Raw genomic sequence first — 21,661 nt, 5'->3', positions numbered from 1 at the left:
AGTTAATAACCCTGCAAGATGCTGGCACGTTTGAATAGAAATCCCCAAAATGCCTGTCCTTCCCTGCTGAACACCTGTCTCTTGAACTGCCTGCTTCCATCAGAAGTTCTTCTCTGAGGAGGAACACGGCTGCCTCCTGTTTTGCAGTCAGGCTTGCCGGAGCCAGTGTGCCCTGGCAAAGGCCAAGCTTTCCCACAGAGGCTGACCACCCGTGGGTGTCGCACCTGTGCGGGTCTGACTGGAGCCAGCCGTGGAGATACGAGGGACGCGCCACTGGGGTACAAGTGGGGGCGTAATGGGAACGGAGAGGTGTGTACCACTTGCCGCTGTGCCTAGAAAGCCTTCTCCACCCGTAGCCTGACTCGAAGCAGTTCTGGGTAAACATTACTACTGTCAGCCAACCGTGTTCTCGGCAGATTTAATTTCTGCAATTCTGGGCAAACGATACTATCTCTCTTCCATATATCTGTGGTGACTATATGTTCCTGGATATCAAGCCATTAAAAAGAGAATTGGGGTGCCTGGGAGATGCAGTCAGTGAAGCATCTGACTCTTGGTTTCTGCTCAGGTCATGATCTCAGGGTTGTGGGATTGGCCCTGCACTGGGGTCCATGCTCAGGGCAGAGTCTGCTTGTGATTCTCCCTCCCTCTCCTTCTGCCCGTCCTGTTCATGCTCTCCTGCTCTCAAATAGATAAGTGATTCTTAAAACAAAAAGAGTGAGAGAGAGAGAACCAGAAAGTGGTCTGAATTTTCCCATAGTCCCATGGTTGCTTGATTCCTGACCACACCATTTAACATCAAAGTGTTGACCAGCCACATGTCATAAAAACAAAGATAATAACAATTAGAATTGAAAATGGCAAAAATTAAGCTTCAGTTCTTGTAAGAGCTCAGTCGGCCTGGGTTTGATTCCTCACTCCATTATTTACTAGCTTTGTGACTTTGGGGAAATTACTTGACCCATCTGTGCCTCAGTTAAGAAACTGTCAAACGAGGATGATAAAAGTACATAGCCTACATGCAAAAAAATGAAGCTGGACCATTATCTCACACCATACACAAAAACTAACTCAAAATGGATCAAAGACCTAAGTATAAGAGCTAAAATTATGAAACTTTTAAGAAGAAAACATAGGAGAAAAGCTTCATGACACTGGATTTGGAAATAATTTATTGTATATATGACACCAGAAGAGCAGGCAACAAAAGAAAAAATGGATAAGTTGGACTTCACAAAAATTTAAAACTCGTGCATCAAAGAATACTGTCAACAGACTGAAAAGACAATGCACAGAATGGGATAAATTATTTGCAAATCATCTATCTGATAAGGGATTAATATCTAGAATATATAAAGAACTCCTGCAACTCAAAAGCAAACAAAGCAAAATGACCTGATTTTAACAATGGACAAAGGACTCGAATATACAATTCTCTAAAACAGGGATACAAATGGCCAATAAAGACATGAAAAGTCAGCTCAATGGGAAGGAAATGAAAATCAAAACCATGACAAAAATACCACTTCACACCCATTAAGATGGCTGTTATTAAAACAGCAACAACAACAACAGAAGATAACAAGTGTTAGTGAGGATGTGGAGAAATTGGGACCCTTGTGTATTTCTGGTGGGAATGTGAAATGATGCAGCTGCTGCTATGGAAAACAATATGGCGGCTCCTCAAAAAAAGAAAAATAAAATTACTATATGATTCAGCAATTCCACTTCCGATATGGACTCTAAAGAAATGAAAGCAGAATTGGAAAAAAAAAAAAAAAAGAAAAGAAATAATTACAATATAATTAAAGGTTTTCAAACACACACACACACACACACAAAATAAATAAAGTCCAGTTGTCTTCTTATGAAAAAAAAAAGAAATGAAAGCAGAGACATAAACAGATTTTTTTTTTAAGATTTTTTTTTAGGATTTTATTTTTAAGTAATCTCTACACCCAACTGAGCCAGCCACGTGGCCCGAGGAGATAGATATTTGTAGACCCACATGTATAGCGACCTTATTCATAATAGTCAAAGTATGGACACAATCTAAATGTCTATTGACTGATGAATGGCTAAACAAAGCTCTATACATAGAGGACTATTATTCAGCTTAAAAAAAAATTCCAATACACTACACCCTACAACATGAATGAACCTTGAAGATGTTACACTAAGTGAAACAAGCCAGGGGCAGAGGGAGAGGAAGAGAATCTTCATCAAACTCATATCTGTGTCTGGCTCTGCCCTTAGCAGGGAGTTTGCTGGAGATTCTCTCTCTCCCTCTCCCTCTGTCCCTCCCTCACTTTACCCATGCGCGCACACTCTCTCTCTCTCTCTCTCAAATAAATACATCTTTTAAAAAGAACAAATAAAATAAAATCTTTTGGGTTCTGGAGATGGATGCTGATAATTATTGTACAACAATGTGAATGTACTTACAGCCACTGAACTCTACATTTAAAATTAAGGTAAGTGGTAAATTTTATGTTACACACCTTATAAAGTTGTTATATGCTTTATATATGTATACTTTTAAATATATTTTTAAGTTGTTATAAATTTTACAACACACCTTATAAAGTTGCTATGAGGATTAAATGAGATAATAAGTGTAAAGTGCTTATACTAGTCATGGATATAATAATGTTACATAAGTGTTAGCCATTAGTATAAATGTTCTCTATTTGTTGGTCATACAAGGGACCGAGTGGATGAAGTACATAAAGCCTAGAAAAAGAGAAGTCGATTGGATTGTATATATGGCTAACTAGGAACTTATTACCTATAACCCAGGCTGATTTTGATGAAAATCTGATTTGCTTTCCTAGAATTATAAATGGTTTTAAGGGATGTTTAGGAAGACCCAGATCCCTTTTTAAAAACTGCTCTTAAAGCAAGAGAGGTGCTTCTTTTCTCTGGAGCATGTGGAATCTTCAAAATCAGGCCCTCTAAGCATTAGGAGTTGGGCTTTGGCATCAGTTGTCTGGTTTCTAATCCTAGCTCCACCCCTCAGATTTGTAACTTTGGGCAAGTTAATTAACTTCAAGCCCCAATGTTTCCTCCTACAAACTGGGGGATAAAACTAATACCCAACTCATAAACTTGTGCAAATTGAGTGAGGTTATATAGATAAAATGCCTGGCATACACTAAGCACTCAATTAGTGCTAGCTATTACTGGCAGTACCTTTGACCTCATTGCCATGGTTGAACCGTGATTCACTTTTGATCTTTCCTATTTCTGGCTCTCCTAAAGGCTCTATGTACAAGTGCTCAGGAGCAGTTCAAATGGAGGACAGCTGGCAGAAAGAGTTAACCTTTCGCTGCTTTGGTGCCTACTTGATGCTTTGTTGATAGCTGTCAGCACTGAGCATTTCTTAGGAACACCATCAAACAAGTAGCAGGTTGTTGCAAAAGGAACTTCTTCCTCCTGGCCTTTGGCTCAAAAAATAACTTATATTGCCTACTATTCTATTTTGTAAGATGAACCATTATGTTCAGGACAGGAAAATAAATTTTACTCAACAAACACATTTCTCACAGTATTACTTGATAAGATAGTAGCCTGAATGTGCCTTCATGGCTTGGACTTTGGCTGAAAGCACCAAATAAAGAGTTAAGAACCTTGAGGCTCAAATATTAGACAGTGTAGAATGTGTAGGGATATATTCAGTGGAGCAAGGTTTATATTACCCTTAAATGTAGCCAGGTTTATAAGGGAGATGGCAGGAGCAATGCAACCTTCGTTGAAATCAACTATAGTAATCTGAATTCCATTTATCCCTCACTAGGACAGAGAAATGGGATGCTCTGTGAATTTAATTTTTGAAACAAATTATTTTTAATATACTATTTATGTTCCATCGTTGGACACTTAAAAATATCACCAGATTTACAAAATTCTAAAACTATAAGAATAAGAGGGGCACCTGGGTGGCTCAGTTGGTTAAGTGGTTGACTCTTTGGTTGACTCAGGTCATGATCTCAGGGTCGTGGGATGGAGCCCTGCATCCTTCATGGGCCCCTTCTGTGCTCAGCAGGGAATCTTTTCTCCCCTTCCATCTGCCCCTCCCCGTCCCTCTCTAAATAAATAAATAAATAACTCTTTAAAAAAATTAAAAATACTAGGGCACCTGGCTGGCTCAGTCAATAGAGCATGCAACTCTTGATCTCTGGGTTGTGAGTTCAAGTCCCATAGTATAGAGATTACTTAAGAAAAAACAAAAAACCCCAAAACCCAAAAAGGCTCACACTCTTTGTAACCCAATAAAACTAAAATGCATTTGTAAAAAAGAACAAGACATACTAAAACAATGGGAAAATTATGTCATATTTCTGATGATTTGAGAAGTATTTGAAGATTCTGCCATGTTTCAAGAGAATCATCATGACTATCATTTCGATACTACCCCAGATTATGGTTATTTAGGTTTTAGAGCTATTTGAATTCTAAATAATGGGAAGCCGAATGAATTCAACCCCTCAGGAAAAATGGTAACCACTTCGGGAATGTTTTAACAATATTTTCTCCTTTAAAAAAAAACAACCCAGGAACATACTGTGTGTATCTACAAGTGTGAGAACTCTGATATCTAATCACTTGACTTAGCACTTAACCTTTGCTCATTAGGAGCTGGGCCATCAAGAAGGTTAAAGAATAAGTATATGTTGAACTATGAAACCCAGAGAGATGTACTGCCACACCCATGACTTTATATCCATGTATGGAACTGGAGATAATGGGAGATGGTTGAAAAATTTAATCACAGCTTCCTGGGATGGGCTCTAGGATCACAGGTCTGAACGAGCTGGAATTTTTCGCAGGTTTCCTGATTTCATAGTTTAGCCAGAATAGATCCCTCTGTAAGTAGTACTACTCTATCTGTTAACTATCTCCTCTTCCCTCCTGCCCTGTTTTGGTTCTTTTACTTTGAGTGTGGTGTTCTTAACTCCTGAACTATATACTATTTGAACAATGAAATACTGACCCTGAGAAATAGATGGCATGGTTATTGGTGGGCTCAATTTACAGCACTTTTCCTATTTCATTTCCCTTCCTGACCTCTCCTGGCTCCCTCAGGGTTAACCCCACTCTCTCTGCCACTGTTTTACTTCCTTCAAAGGGATAGATATTTACTTTTTTAGTAGATCTTTACTTTTTAAAATTTTTGTTTTATTTGTTTATTTTTTTTAACTAGGAGGAAATCTATTGTAATTACATATATATACACAGGGAATCCATATAAAGATGAGAGATTCCCTGTAGATTTTTATTTTATTTTTAAAATTCCATGACTTAAAAAAATGTTTGGTAAAAAGGTATGTGTAAATAAAAATGACTTTTAAGGGGCACCTGGGTGGCTCAGTGAGTTAAGCCTCTGCCTTCGGCTCAGGTCATGATACCAGGGTCCTGGAATCGAGCCCCGCATCGGGCTCTCTGCTCAGCAGGGAGCCTGCTCTCTCTCTGTCTGCCTCTCTGCCTCCTTGTGATCTCTCTCTCTCTGTCAAATAAATAAATAAAATATTTTTAAAAAATAAATAGTAATAGTACACTCTTAGGACTGATAGGAAGCATACATGAGTTAGCAGGAATGCAGTAAATACTCAAAAAATGTTAATGAACTTCAGTATTTTCATTAGATGAATATTCCTTTGTAATCTGCCCTAAGAATATACTGTGGATATTTTATCATGTTATTCGTGACTAATACATGACTTTATTCCCCAACCCCAAATTCTTTATATGACTATACTATAATTTATATAATCAATGTTTCATTGTTAGACATTTATTATTTTCAATGTTTTGCATAGTAATAATAACCTCTAGTAAACATTCCTGTGCATAAATCATCGGGCACATCTCTGATTATTTCCTAAGGCAAATTCCTGAAAAGTAGCCTGCCGAATCAGAGTATTAGCTCTTCATAGGCTTTTGCCAAAATGCCCTTCTGAAAACTCATGTGACTGTGCGCTCCTGATGTATGAGACAGCTCATTTCCCCACAGCCTTCTCAGCACTGGATATTATGATGTAAAAAGCTTCTCGCCAGTCTGTAGTTTTCCTAATCAGATGGTGGTCTGTAGTTTACAAAACTCTCCTGAGCTGTTCATTTTCTTTAATCCCAAATCCCTTCAAATTGCTGCCCCTGTTTCCACCTACAATGTTCTCTAATCTTAAATTTCCGCCCTGTAACTGTTCTTTTCTTTCCTTTCTGGTTTCTTCACACAGTTTCCCTTCTGCCCAGCCGGGGGTAGGTGACAGTGTTCTGTTTTGTTACGGGGGTGGGTTATAAACCTGGTAGGTGGGTACCACGGGAGGACAGGAACTTCCCCTCTTTTCACTGAGCCCAAGTCTAACCCATCCCCAAATAGACTCTCCTACTTGATGCGGCCTGAAATGGGAATTGGTTGCGTAGATGACTAGAGAGCTCAGAAGCTGGAACAATGGACAGGAAACGCTGAGATGAGTGATCGAAAGGCCCAGGCACTGTCCCTGGGCTTGAGGGAGGAGCAGGTGGGGGTCCCCAGCAGGAGAAACCTGGTGAGGAGCCACACCGGGCCCGTCTGTGGGGGGCTAGACACAGAGGTGATCACCACCTAGAGACAGAATGGAGGGGGAGAAATACCTTGGTTTTTTCTATCCTCACTTCCAGTCTCCTGCCAACGTCTCCCACTGGCAAATTCAACTAAAAGCCAGTTTGATACAGATTTCTGTGGAATTGTGTATAGCCTGTGCTCAACCCCACATTTGTGCAAAGCAAAGTAAAGGTGAGGAACGGATGTGAGGGCAGACAGGCCACGGCCTGGCACGGTGACCTCTGCAGGCCCTTCTGAGCCCAAAGACAATAGGGCAAAGGACCAAATATGCCTGTCCTGGGGAGGTAGGCACCCCTGGGCTTGAATTCTGACTCTGTCACTTACTAGCTCTGAGACATTGGCCACATCACTTAACTCCTCTGAGCCTCAGTTTTCTCATATGTGGAAGGCGGCAAGAAAAACCATATGTCACTGAGTCCCATGAAGATGAAATAATAGCTATAAAATAATAGTAAGCTTTCCATAACAATTGGTTTCCTTTCACCCAAGAATTCATGATTCTAAGACAAAGGACAATGAGCATTTGGTCACTTCATTAAGCTTCTCTGTATTTTGGGGCACCTGGGTGGCTCAGTGGGTTAAAGCCTCTGCCTCCAGCTCAGGTCATGATCCCAGGGTTCTGGGATCAAGCCCTGCTTTGGGTTCCCTGCTCAGCGGGGAATCTGCTTCTCCCTCTCCCTCTGCTGCTCTCCCCCTCTGTCAAATAAATAAATAAAATCTTAAAAACAAACAAACAAACAAACTTCTCTGTATTTTGAAAGAAGGAAAGGGGACACAGGAATCTTTCCTTTTGGAAGCTCTGTCTAGGGAGGGGTAGGTGATAAGTTGCCCAGTAATGATACTGGGAGATGATGGAAGAAACACTGAAAATACCCTACATGATCGATTTATTCATTCCACAAACAGTTATGGGTACTCACTATTTTCTGGAACTTAGACATGGTCCCTGCCCTCAAGGAGATAGTAGCAGATGGACAAAGAGATATACTGCAATGCGTGATACTATGGGAATGTTTACAGAGGAGAGAGCAATGGGATATCTTTGCCTAGAGAAATGGGAGAAAACTTCAGTGAGGAAATGATATCTGAGTTGTGTTTTGTAGGGTAAGCAGGAGCATAGAAGCAGATGCAAAAGCATACAATCAGAAGAGGGGGCAGAGTGTTTGGGGAACAGTGAGCTGTTTTCGCAGGTGGGTCTTTGAGGGGTTCACAGTTAACGTGGTGGTAAGAACCACCAGCAGGTGCAGCTAGCTTTGGAAAAGAAAGTCAGCAAGAAGGGCCTGGCCTAAGAAGCTAATGACTTTAGCCTGTGGGGAATGAGAAGCCAGCAGAGTTTTAAACTAGGGAATAATCGAGGTGCTTGGGTGGCTCAGTGGGTTAAACGTCTGCCTTCGGCTCAAGTCATGATCTCGGGGTCCTGGGATCGAGCCGGACAACAGGCTTCCTGCTAAGCAGGGAGCCTCCTTCTCTCTCTGCCCCTCCATTCCCAACTCTCTGCTCTCTCTTGTGCTTTCTCTCTCAAATAAATAAATAAAATCTTTAAAAAAAAAAAAAACAAACTAGGGGGTAACCTAGAATTGTATAAAGCGAAGCGACGCATCTTCCCAGACTCTCTCATGGCCTCAGCCAAAGGGCTCATGCATGTCAGTCAGGGACCGCGTGGATATCTCATAAGACATTAGAAAGTATGAATCAGAAAAATAAGGGTTTTCTCTTAATACTAAATTCAGAATGGAAAGACTCATTAACTTCTGCAGATGCTGAAGGGCTCAAGGTAAATATTTAAAATGTTCCTCCTCTCCTTTGCACAAAGCCAAAAACATCAGAGGTGTGATGATGATGCTTGTGGCTATGGGGCAGGATTTCAAGGATTCTGATGAAACATCTGCTGGCCTGGGTCCGTCTGAAGCTGAAAAGGACTTTGTGTTACTCTAATGGAAAGGAAAATACAAGATGGTGGTAGCAACTGCCCCAGATGCTTCCAGAGCCCTTTCCCATACATTATCTCGTTTAAGCCCCGTGACAACTCTGTGAGGCCCAGAGGGCCCAGAGTACAATCCCATCAGAGAGATGAGGAAACGGAGATCTTAGGGTTTCGCACCTTCCCTGGGGTCTGAGAAGGCATGGCCAAAGCTACAGCTGGAGTCCTAGACACACAGGCCAGCGCCTTCCCCAAACCCAGGACTGCTCTGCCTACCTGTCTCCTTCCATACGCCAGGATGGCTTTTTTGAGGTCCTGAAGTGTGTGCAGCTCAATACCCGGCTTCTTCCTGCGGCCTTTGGGGCGGTGGGAGCCTTTTCTCCTCTCCTCCGGTGTCCATGCTGTTATGGCTAAACCCTCCGAGTAGAGGATCAGGGCCCCCTTCCTGGTACTGAAGGTTTTAGGGAGAAAGAGGCTCCAGGTGTGCTGGTTGACACTGCCCTCCTCCTGTGGTTTGCTGACCAGGACATAATCTTCTGGGGACTTCCAGTTCAAGTAATCCTGCAGGGGAAAGAAACCACCTCGATCTAAGGCCCCTCCATAGCCACAGCCCTTGTGCAAGGTGTTTGATCTTTTTGCAGTGACTGATTTTCCGTGAGTTGTTTCCGTGCTGTCACAGGACACAACCACTCTCCTGAGCGACGGATTTCATTCTCCACATCTCAGAATCAGGAGAACCTCGGGCAGGGTTCCGTTTTACCGCCCTAGAATTTTTAGCAGAGCCGTTCATGCCTGGAGGCTTCAGTAGGCCAGTTAACATGTATGGTATGCAAGTAAGTAGTCACAATTATCAAGGGCAGCAGATAACTTTGAAATTAGAACTGGACTCGCTGGCAGTTTAACTAGGGGAAAACCGTTCATTCCAAGCATCACTCTACACAGGGAGACTTTCTTTGCATTCCAGATGCCATGTAACATTACCTAATTTGGCTATTTAGGGCCCTATAAAGTAGTTGCATATCTTGTAAGTAAGTAAATGCCATTGGCCACAGAGGTCCTTTGAAACTTTATAGGTCTTTTAATACAGCAAAGGTCAAATATCATGACAAGCTACCATGACAATGGAAGTCTCTGTGTGATCCAAACATTTTCAAAGAACCCCACTGGGTTGCTTATTCCCAGCAGGATTCAATGAAATAAAATTCCAGTACAAGGGAATTTTGCCACCTCTTTAAAATCTTCTAAAATGAGATTTTTTTAAAAAATTATTTTTATTTTTTCAGCCTATGTCAAGTAATGAGTCTTCTGGGTTGAATTCCAGAAAGTTCAAGGAAGCCATTGAAATGGCACGAACATACACAGTCTTTCAACCGCAGAGCACAACTTCTAAAAACCAAACGGCCGTCAACTTGCCCAGGACCCAGGTGGAAATTCTGGTCTTGAACCAAACCGCCTGAATTCTAAATAGTCTGGAATCTCCTTCGGTCTAAAGCAAATGAGGCTGTAAGTGAGTGCTCAAGGGGAAGGAAGAGGGTCCCAGAGGCAACACTGATGTGCAAGCAAACTTCCTTGTTTTCTTGAGTTTAACCAAGGGAAGAGGGAACATCTACCCTCGACCACCCCCCAGGCCCGCCAACCTCACCAACAAACCAAACCAAAACACCCATGGTTCAGCCCCAAATGGAAAAACAGAGCATTCTCTTCCCACCCCCCAAATATGCCTTTATTCAGCTGTAAGACTCACCTCTGGTTCAAAATAGACTTCTAGCTTCTGTTTGTTCTGGACCAACTTCCCATGTCCCCGGCTCAAGAGAGAGAGCGTGAACATGTTTCCCTTCTGACCACCCTCCTCAAGGGCAGTTCATCTTGGTTTTGAAGGCTGAAAACTGGTCACACCTCAAGATTTCCTGAGCTCAGCAGTGAGCCCGAGAAGACCACAAACACTGGGCCTTTTATGAAATACATTTTTCCTTCGTACAGCAGCTTCTTAATAACAACCAGCCACACAGTTTAGACAGTGTGTGTCTTTGTCGGGAGAAAAAAATAAACCGCAAAACCCAGACTGATCTCAAGCTCTGGATTGTCTCCTCCTCGGGCAACCCCTCTCTCTCTCTTCTTCGCCTGCACCCTTGTTGTCCCACTGTCCTGTTGCTCTGTTACGGACCGCGTGCGCACACTGATCTGGGCCACTGCACCATCCTTCTCATTGTGAGCGGAGGTTGTTTCCTGGTTGCTATGGTAGCACAGGGACGTGAAGTCTCTTCAACCAGCGGAGGCAAGGCAGGGACTGCTGAGGGCAGTGTTCACACACTGCGGGGGAGGGAAGGTCAAAGGGACGGTTCAGGGACCGGGCTCAGATTTCAAGTCCTGATTGCAGGAGCGGCAGCGATGTTGGGGTATTTTTTTCTGTTAGAGTACTCTTCTTGCTTTTAGAAGGCTGTCTTCCCCTTTCTCCTGATAGGCTAGCTTTTCACTGTCAACCAGCCATTGATAGACTCAGAGGAGTCGTCTAGGTCACTTAAAGCAACCTGTGACGTTTTCCTTGGCTGAGCTCCAGCATCTTCTCAACTGGACATGAGGCCTTTTTATGGTAGTTGCGGCTTTGCATGGGTGAGTGCGGATACTGGGAATCTCCAGATTCTTTTGCAGGTCTGTCTCACTTGGGCAACTCCCAGTCTCTTAAGAGATGTGGGGGGAAGGGGCGGGGAGGTGCTTTCCACAACTGTCCTGTATGCCGCAGAATATTCCCCCTCTGCGTACCAGTAGCATCCACTTTGAGAAACAGGGCTATGGCCTGGGCTGCTTGTTTCTCCTTGATGCTGACGCTATGAGGGCAGGACGCAGTAAGAAGATCAGGGAACCAAAAGACACTTTTGCTGGTGATCTAGAACCCTACTTTGATCTAGAAACCATCCTGCCCTGTCATCTGTCTACTGAACTTCCAGGGCCACCTTGTGAGAGTGCCCCCTACTGACCTCCAGGAAGAAGTACAACAGGCTTCAGGCCCAGTTGGGTTTTAGATCTCCGTCCGTGGCTTTCCGAGGAGGCAGGCTCAAGTCTCCCGAGGAAGAAATACGGGTCATGCTATTTAATAGATTGGGTTTATCATAGACAATTAGGACATTGAATGCAGAGGTTCAAAATGGAATTTAGTCAAAACCAGTGGGTGCCATTGCAGTACCCATTAGAATGGCTATTGTTCAAAGACAAAACAAAATACCAAGTGTTAGTGAGGAGATGAAGAAATTAGGACCCTTGTGCACTGTTGGTGGGAATGCGAAGTGGTGCAGCCCCCGTGGAAAACAGTATGGCAATTCTTTAAATAAGAATTTAAGATGAATATAAGAAATAAGATGAATATCATACTATCCAGGAATCCCACTTCTGGGTTTATAATCCAAAAGAAATGAAAGCAGAGATTCAGAGAGATATCGAAAAACCCCATGTTTCACCCCGTGAGTATCACTCACAATAGCCAAAATGTGGAAATTAGTCAAGCAACAAAATGTGACATAGTTGTGGAATATTATTCAGCCTTGAAAAGGAAAGAAAAATCAGATTCATGCTACGATATGGAAGAAACTTGAAGACATTATGCTAAGTGAAATAGACCAGTCACAAAGGGGAAAATATTACAGGATTACAATTATATGAGGTACTTAAAATAGTCAAATTCAGAGACTCAAGGTAGAATGGTGTTCATCAGGGCATGTGGGGGGGAGAGAAAGTTAGTGTTTAATGTTTAATCTTCAGTTTGGGAAGATGAGGAAGTTCTGGAGATGGTTGGTGGTGATAATTGCACAACAATATGAACGTACTTCATGTCAATGGAGGTACACTTAAATAATGACTGAAATGATAAATTTCATGTTATACATATTTTACCACAATTAAAATCTTAAAAAAAGGAAAAGAAAACAAAAACCTGAGTTTATCACTTTATAATCTGAAGGCCAACTGGTCAGCATTACTGTGGAGTGAGCTCCTCACTGCAGGTGAGACAAAAATCCTACAAAATGAGGCTTCCAGAGAGTTTACAGGGCTCTTAAGCTATAGTTGCTCATGTTCTTCCCCTTTATGCCCTTTGATATGCAAAAGGGATCCACCACAAAACTTCACTGAGAGAGATACATATTAATTATATGTTATTAATTAATTATATAATATAACATACATTAGTATATATCACTATACATGGCCTCTGTCCTCAAGAAGCTCCCTGCAGACCCTAACCACCCACCAATTGAACTGCTGGGCATTTACCCCACACATGTAAATATATGTGATCTGAAGGGGCACCTGCACCCCAATGTTTATAGCAGCAATGTCCACAATAGCCAAACTATGGAAAGAGCCCAGATGTCCATCAACAGATGAATGGATAAAGAAGATGTGGAATATATATACAATGGATTGTTATGCACCCATCAAAATCGAATCTTGCCATTTGTGGTGACGTGATTGGAACTATAGGGTATTATGCTAAGTGAAATAAGTCAGTCTGAGAAAGACAATTTTCATTTGAGCTCACTGATATGAGGAATGTAAGGAACAAGGCAGAGGATCATAGGGGAAGAGAGGAAAAAATGCAACAAGACAAAACCAGAGAGGGAGATAAACCATAAGGGACCCTTAATCTCAGGAAACAAACTGAGGGTTGCTGGAGGAGAGGGGGCTGCGAGGGATACGGTGGCTGGATGATGGACATTGGATGTGCTGTGGTGAACGTTGTGAAATGTGTAAGACTGATGAGTCACAGACCTGTACCCCTGATGCAAATAATACATTCTACGTTAATAAACAACAATAATAATAAAACTAAAAAAAAAAGAAGGAACAGCAGCTCCCAGCAGGGTAGAGAAGACAGGCATATATGGAGCAGCACCTGAGAGGATGTGACAGATATGACACATGTGACAGATATGACACATGTGACAGACATGACAATGGAAGTGGAGATAAGTAGGCACGCGAGGACAAGAGGTGGGGTTGGGTGTTGTGTGGTGGTGGGCCTTGTAGAGGGCTACGAAGAGGAGGGATAGTAAAGGTGGGCTTTGATGAACTCAGCAGTGTATGGCAAGGAGGGAAGAGGAAAGAGGACGTTGCAGGAGGCGCGGACAGGACAGTTGGAGATCTTTGGAGATGGGGGACATCTTTGGTGTAGCCAAAGCCACAGGTCGTGTGGGGAGAGATGCCGCTGGAGAACCAGGCCAGTGGGCCAAGGCCAGGAAGGCCACACTTGCCCTACTAAGGTGCTTTGGACTTTATTCTTCAGGTTTCTTTGTTTGTTCTTTTATTTTATGAGATGCGGGAGTGGGAGAGGGACAGAAAGAACAGATGTAAGGGATTTTGAGGTAAAGCCAGTAAAACGTAGAAATTATTAGATTCAGAATTAGATTGCTTAGACAGTTTTAGTAGTACCATTTCAAACATTTTGGTCATGAAAACACAGGTCATTTCCTAACCTTCGTGCTTTCGTAGAACTTCAGACTTGAAAAAGACATTAGTGGTCACTTTGTTTTTGTATTTGTTTTCCTCAAGTGGTTCACAGGTTCATAATGAAATTTATTTTGAATTTCAAAGGAAGAAACAGCCCCGATCCATTACTGAAAATTAAATCACATGGACTATATCATAAAACATAGTAGTTCTGGGGGCGCCTGGGTGGCTCAGTGGGTTAAGCCGCTGCCTTCGGCTCAGGTCATGATCTCAGGGTCCTGGGATCGAGCCCCGCATCGGGCTCTCTGCTCGACGGGGGGCCTCCTTCCCTTCCTCTCTCTCTGCCTGCCTCTCTGCCTACTTGTGATCTCTCTCTGTCAAATAAATAAATAAAATCTTTAAAAAAAAAAAAACAAAAAAAACCACATAGTAGTTCTGAGTAGCTTGTATGACATTAGTTCGACTTGTTCTGCAATAAAAAACTGTGTAAAAGTACTACAGTTTTTGTAGTCTCAAACACTGCTTTACTTAGCCACTTCTGTGCTGTGTTTGCAGTGGGTAGTAAAAACATGGTTCTTTTGACAATAGGCTTGAGTGGGTGAATTCTAGTAGAATTGATTTCTTTTTTTTTCTTTCTTTTTTCAAAATTTATTTTACTTTTTTATTTTTATTTTTTAAAATTTTAAAAAAGATTTTATGTATTTATTTGACAGACAGAGATCACAAGTAGGTGGAGAGGCAGAGGTAGGTGGAGGAAGCGGTCTCCCCACTGAGCAGAGAGCCCGATGCAGGGCTCGACCCCAGGACCCTGGGATCATGACCCGAGCCAAAGGCAGAGGCTTTAACCCACTGAGCCACCCAGCTGCCCCCTTTTTTTTCTTTTTAAATGTTAAATTTTAATTTAAAATTTTCCAGTTTCATCGGCAGATAATTGACATACTTCACTCAGGTAGGTTTTTAAAGCCGGCAGGCTGATGGGATTCCATCTGGGTTTTAGAAAGATAACTGGGAGAACAGTAGAAAGGAGGGATAGAATGAAGGACTTTCAGGACTTTGCAGCCCAGGCCCACCTTCTCTTGGATTTGAATGAATTAATCAAATCATCAGGAATAATCACCCTCTTAACTGGTCTTTGACTGGGGACATAAAGGAGGAGACTCCATTCCAGTTGCAAGAAAATACAGATGTTGCTGTTTTGCGAATGCCGTTCCTCGGGGAAGAGAGTAAGGAGCGCAAGAAGGAAGCGACTGAGCGACCGAGACCCGAGGAAGAACCACTGCTGTCAGCCGAGGAGTGACTCCAGGTTTCTCCAGTGGACATTCTTCCTCCGAGCTCTCCTGGCTTAGAAACCTTACGTCACCCCTATGCGGTCAACTCCAGGAGGCGACCTCTCTGAGTCCAGGTCGAGTGAACAAAATACCCAGGGGCCCATCCAGCTCTCCCCACACCGTGGCAAGGCTCCCAGGCCTCTGAGGGGCTGTAACCGGTGAGCAGCCAGACCACAGCCCAGAGCAGGCCTCTCCTAAACTGTCGTGTTTACATCCGTGCTGTTTAATATGGACAATGAACAGATGTACCGATCAATTAATAGACATTTAAAAGCATTTACTCAGACTCCACAGCAGTTTATGGAAAGTGCATTTAGAAAGCAATCGAGGTTATTGCTATTCTAAAGTGCTTGGGGATCCCAGATGAAAGGCCCTTGTAACTGGAAAGTATTTATAACTCAAGAAGAAACCCTCCACACCCATGTCATATACCACCAACACCATCTCCCGGCGCGGCTGACAGGTCAGCCCATGCCGCATGTCTGTTTAAATTACACTGTAAGTTCTATAGGGTGGAGACCTTGTTTTTATGGTTTGTAAAGCATCATGAATAACCATGGCACTCTGTAAATAAATAGAAACCACATGAAACAAAGAAGGGAGATGTTATTCCATGGCCATGTCCCCACAGCCTCCAGGAATTTGTCTCTTGCTCCAAAGTGCTGGGGGTAAATGGATGCCCTTCTGGGAAGTGGCCTGTGGGAGAGTGTCAGCATCCTTATCCCCCTTTTAAAGGCAGTATGGGGACCCCTGTGTGGCGCAGTCTGTGAAGCAGTTGACTCTTGATTTTGACTTAGGTTGTGATCTCAGGGTCGTGGGATTGAGTCCAGCATCGGGCTCCCTGCGTAGCATGGAGTCTGCTCGAGATTCTCTCTCTCCCCCTGCCCCTCCCACCCTCACTCATGCTCTCTCTCTCTCTCTCTAATAAAAAAAAGTTTAAAAAAATATATAAAGGGCAGTATGATAGTGTTTTCCAGGAACTGTGTTCACCAGCAGGGCAGCCTCCCAGAAGAGTCATTGATGTTGCCCTTGTTACCCACAGAGGAGAGATCAGGGCACAGAGAGATTAAATGATTTGCACAAAGCCACAGGACAAACCGGAGGCAAAACAGGTTCTTGTTCAAATTCGGTCCTCTTCTCGGCCTGCTGGTCACCCCATTTCTGCAACAGAGTAGTAGCAACTATTCCTGAGAAGCTACGTCATGGTTAATATCCAGCAGCCGGGAAGATGATGTGACCGAGGTCACCACAACTCCCTCTTCAGCTGGGGACTGGACCCCAGATCTGTGTCTGGCCCTGTGAAGGCCTCCAAACACTCCTATCTCCCCAGCCTTGCTTATCCTCACTTTACCTTGCAAATCGAGTTGCAAGAGAGTCAAGGAAAATACATTTTTAGCTTTTCAGTCTCTTGCTCTGGGGGGAAGGTACAGGGAAGGTTGATAGAACCATCCATGGCTACCTACCATAAGTACCAAAGACAAGCTGTATGAGAAAGTCAAAACAAAGGATTTTTAAAAAAATATAGACTGTGTATCTTTTTTTTTTTTTTTTAATGGGATAGGATCAAGAGGGAGACAAACCATAAGAGACTCTTAATCTCACAGAACAAACTGAGGGTTGCTGGGGGCTGAGGGGCCAGGGAGAGGGCGGTGGGGTTATGGACATATGTGCTATGGTGAGTGCTGTGAAATGTGTAAACCTGACAATTCACAGACCTGTACCCCTGGGGCAAATAATACATGATATGTTAATAAAAATAATTAAAAATTTAAAAAAAATGGGCCGTGTAGGTGACAATCAGCATGGCCTTGCATCACTAAGACTCTTTCCATTTGCTTGTGGTTTTTTTTTGTTGTTGTTGTTTTTACATTTGCTTGTGTTTTATACTTCCAATTAGACTGTAAGTCTTTGGAAGGTAGGAACCACATCTCGTGATTCTTCGTACTTCCCATAACACCCGTGCATATAGTAAGAGCTGAACAAAATTTGTTGCTTGCTTTTTCATATGCTCAGAGAGATGTGCAATGATCTCTGGGCCAGTAGGAAAGATGTACCAAAAAAGAGATAATTAGGTCAAAGCCTGTTTTAATAGGCTCTTGTTTGCCTACAGTGCAAAGCTTAAAGCTATAGGTTAAAGACTGGCCAACAAAAACTTGGTGTCCAAAGGCTGAAAGGGCCCAAGAGAATCAGTGTTTAAGATCCAGCCCTCTAGGGCGCCTGGGTGGCTCAGTGGGTTAAGCCGTTGCCTTCGGCTCAGGTCATGGTCTCAGGGTCCTGGGATCGAGTCCTGCATCAGGCTCTCTGTTCAGCAGGGAGCCTGCTTCCCTCTCTCTCTCTCTCTGCCTGCCTCTCTGCCTACTTGTGATCTCTCTCTGTCAAATAAATAAATAAAATCTTAGGAAAAAAAAAAAGATCCGGCCTTCTAGACTTATTGGAAGAAGCAGAGACCTGCCAAGACTTGCTGAGACTGGGGCTAATTTCTCATGTGGTGCAGGTCAGGTGTGAAATCAGAAAATACAAAAGACAATAAAGAATATTCTAGAACCATAGCAAGGGAGAAAGTCAGTGATGACTCCCTGCTTTCTTTCTCTCTTTATGTATAAATTATGACCTCACGGCCTGCCTAGTTCAGGAAGGAGGGGACTGAAGATCTATTTATTTTAGATTTTTCTGAAGGGTTTGCTTTGGGAGTCTCAAATATAGCTATGCTTTTGCTCAGGGCTTCATTTTATTCGTAGGAATGCTCACAGTCATTGCAAGTTTTTAAATTTATGGTGGGGGAGATAGGAAGACTGGGGAAAAAATTAAAATCACACATTTTTGGATCTTTCATAACATGGGGGAAATCAATCACTGTTCTGGCTAGCGGCCCAGTCACTGGGGGCAAAAGTGACAAACCTTCGTAGGAACCAACCTGTGGAGGGTGATGAGAGCAGCGGTGATTTCAGTTTCAAAGGGAGGAAGTAGGAGCAGATGCCCTTCATCAAAGCTAGGTGGGTCCTGATCATTGAGAACCACTGAACATTAGAGTAAGAAGAGAAAATATTTTATGACTGTCATTAGTGTGGTTGTAGGAACAGTTTTTCTTTTGATTTTCATTAAATATTTTCTGATGATGTTTAATTAACAAATAGGTGATGTATGTAAGGCACTGAGTACAGTGTCTGTCACATAGTATGTGCTCAGTAAATAGAAAGTATGGTTTAACCAAAAATTCCATTCTATACTTAAGAGTATGGGTGAATTCTCTCCCCACTATGAGCACACAGTAATGCTGGACAGAGTGACTTTCTGGAAGCCCTCCCCTCATAGGAGGGAATCTTGTCTGGAGTCTAAGCTTTTGGGCTGTACAACCAGACACTGATCTGTCCCCTGGCTTCCAGGTCCCTCTTTAAACTCCATGATGGAAATAATTTCTATACTTTCTAACCACCACAGAGTAAAAATTGTACAAAAAATTGTAAGCTGCCTGCTAATAATTTGAGAGAAACATTCATTCGATGTGTAAAACATGTATTTTTTTTTCAGGGACTTATGTATTGGGTAACCCAAGGTAGACACAAGTTCTCTTCCCACCATTTTTAAAAAAAGATTCTATTTATTTATTTGACACAGAGAGATCACAAGTAGGCAGAAAGGCAGGTGGGGGTGGGGGGGAAGCAGGCTCCCCGCTGACCAGAGAGCCGGATGCAGGGCTTGATCCCAGGACCCTGAGATCATGATCTGAGCTGAAGGCAGAGGCTTAACCCACTGAGCCACCAGGTGCCCCCTCTTCTCACCATTTGCCCACACTGGTCAGGTTTCGATGTACAAATGGATATGTCCCCTGCCTCAGCCCCAGGGAACTGGAGGGACCGTCTGAGGAAGAGGAAGGGGCATCAGGGAGCTGGGTTCTGGGAGAACCTTCCTCTCGAGGCCCGTGCATTGCTGCACTTCTCCTTGGGAACCCAGGAGCCCATAACCTACAGGTGATCTCGCTGCCTGTTACTCAGCTTTTAAGGAAAAGTCAAGTCTTCCTGAGAACTGAGTTAAAATGTAAGTCCTCTGGAGAGATGCACTGTGACAGAATGGGACCCAGAGTGGACGCCAGAAACTGGGATTGGTGAGGAGAAGCATGAGGGACAGAGGGAGAGGAAGTGGGGCACGACGGAGGACAGCGTCCCCGGGAGGTAGGTTGGCAGGCGCATCCCCAGCAGCCTTGTCTGCTCCGCGATTTTCCTGCCATCCAGCCCGTGCCCACGCTCCTCCCAGCAACCATCGTAAAATGGGGCAGAGGCTGCCAACTTCTGGGTGGCCCCGGGAAGCTCCGCAAGTCTACATTTCAGGTCGAGGAGGGGCCCATTTCCGTCTCCTCTCACAGAGCGGACCGACCCGAGGCAGCAGAATCCCTTCCCCAGGGGCCAAAAGACCGGCTAAGACTCCGACTGGAGCCGGTGACAGCGCGGTCCGATGCGAGCAGCGCCTTCCGCAGAGCCTCGTGGCCAGCCCTGGGTCATGCCCGCCTCTAATGCCAACCCGCTCTCAGAGCTGCTGTCCAGGGGCAGTTGTTAGGCAAGCAGGGAGAACGTCTTTGAACCCGTGCCTTCCAGTGGGGGCTGCTGAGGGCACGAGTGGCTTTTAAGATTTTTACGACAATCCTTCCCCTGATTCACTGTCTAGACATGGTTAGGCGCACAAAGGGTTAATAGGCCTCGTAGGACTCGGCTGCCAAGTACACTTAATGCTCAGCCCAGCACTGCCGGTTTGTATTCTTGCGCTGCTGGAGTGCCTGTTCATGGCATCTGGTTCCCTGGCAACAGCTTTCATTGGCTCAATCAAAGCCCTTTCTTCTTAAGAACGCGCCTACCGAGACGCCCACCACCACTAATCACCATCTTAACTCAGGGCTTAGGACGCAGCTGGTATGAAAAATAGCATTTGGGGATGGGAGACGATACATCCGTGACTGGGCTGAATACACCTGCCTTGTGCGATCCTTGCACCGGCTTTCTGCGGGGCCGTTGGAAATTACCTGCTTTTCCGCTGGGACAGAGAGAAAGTCGGGGCCAGAAAGTTTCCCAACGCTGAAGTCCTTTGTTGGGCAGAAATCCCTGAGCCTCTGTGATTCATGACTCGCTGCTTCCTGGGCTGATCTGTGCTATAACTCCGGGCTCTGTGCTGTGACAAGGGGCGTTGCTGAGTCGAGGGAGGTCAGGCAACACAATCCATATTGTGGAAGGCTTGTCCCCAGTCAGCCGCAAGCTGCGGAAAGAGGTCAGCCTGCGCTCGAACCCCGGGAGCCAGGTGGCTGTTCCACCCGCCCCAAGATGTCTCAGCAGCTTCTGAATGGCAGGAAAAAGTAGCTGTTCAGGCCGCATTGGGGAGAAAAAAAAAAAAAAGTTACCCGATTCTCTAATCAAGATGGGCATTCTCAGGGGGGAAATTCTTTAGCCTTACTGAGAATTGCTTTGGGTTTTCTTGTTTTGTCTAGGGAATCCATAAAGTGAAAGCAACAAAGCAAAGAGGAAGCAAGCAGTTCTCAGTTTTGGTTTACCGGTATCAATCCGTTTCATTCATTGTAGCTTTTTAAAAATCAAACTTTCTCCCATGCACTTAGACTAACTGAAGGCTAAACACATAGCATCATTCAGGAACCAGAAGCATTCAAAATTCACGAATATTTACAGAAGTTTGACTTTTGGCCAGTCGGCCACCCCGCATATTTGTGCTGCCCTAACTTTCTGGTTCCTCAAGAGAAAACAGTCGTCTGCAGGTGCAGCGGGCCTGCTCCTGATTCAGGGATGGTCCGGTTTGCGGCTGCTCTGCCTGGGCAAGCGAAGGTCCTCTCCTGTTGCCACGTGTGGATGAAAGGCTCTCTGTGTCTGATGCCAGCCTGGCCACAGCTTGGCTGGGCAAGGGCTTTCAGTGGTGTGACCTCACATGTTCAAGTATGTCAGGGGGAGGGGACGCGGCACTTGTCAAAAACAACACACCTTTGGGAGCTCTGTGGGGACCAGGCTGATTCTATCTCCTATTACACATGTGATGGGAAAACTCCTAACCTCTAAGGGCCTCAGTTTTCTCATCTGGAAAATGGGGATAATAGCACTTAGCCTGGGAGGGCCATTGTAAGAACTAGGAGAAATGATGTACCAGTGCCCCACCCCCTGCAGATTCTGGTTTAAGGTTATTTATTTTCTGAGGTTGAAAAATTCCTTGAATGTCAGGGATTCTTGGGGATGGAGATGAGGAAGAGGTTAATATTTATAGAAACAAAATTCTGGTAATCCTTCCTCAGATCTGAGAGTCACAGCAGATCGAAATGGAGATGTACCCCAGTGCCATAGAAGAATTCTCTCTCCCCTTTGAGCCCCTCCCTGAAAAAAATTA

The 21,661-nt window shown here is 44.0% G+C and overlaps 1 protein-coding gene across 1 annotated transcript in view; it reads right to left on the bottom strand.

The window, feature by feature from the left end:
- KIAA2012 (KIAA2012 ortholog) overlaps positions 1–10,655 on the bottom strand; it is a 100,300-nt gene extending 89,645 nt beyond the window's left edge. The window contains exons 1-2 of the mRNA XM_044241325.1: positions 10,270–10,655; positions 8,802–9,086 (exon numbers count right to left, since the gene is read on the bottom strand). Coding sequence (XP_044097260.1) covers positions 8,802–9,086; positions 10,270–10,353 — 369 coding nt within the window. The 5' untranslated portion in view covers positions 10,354–10,655. The remainder of the gene's footprint in view (positions 1–8,801; positions 9,087–10,269) is intronic.
- Between the last annotated feature and the right edge of the window lie 11,006 nt (positions 10,656–21,661).

The sequence above is a fragment of the Neovison vison genome, chromosome 3 (genome assembly GCF_020171115.1).
Source record: "Neovison vison isolate M4711 chromosome 3, ASM_NN_V1, whole genome shotgun sequence".
Classification (NCBI taxonomy): domain Eukaryota; kingdom Metazoa; phylum Chordata; class Mammalia; order Carnivora; family Mustelidae; genus Neogale; species Neogale vison.
The sequence above is the reverse complement of the archived record's forward strand: the minus strand, read 5'-3'. Positions and strand labels throughout refer to the sequence as shown.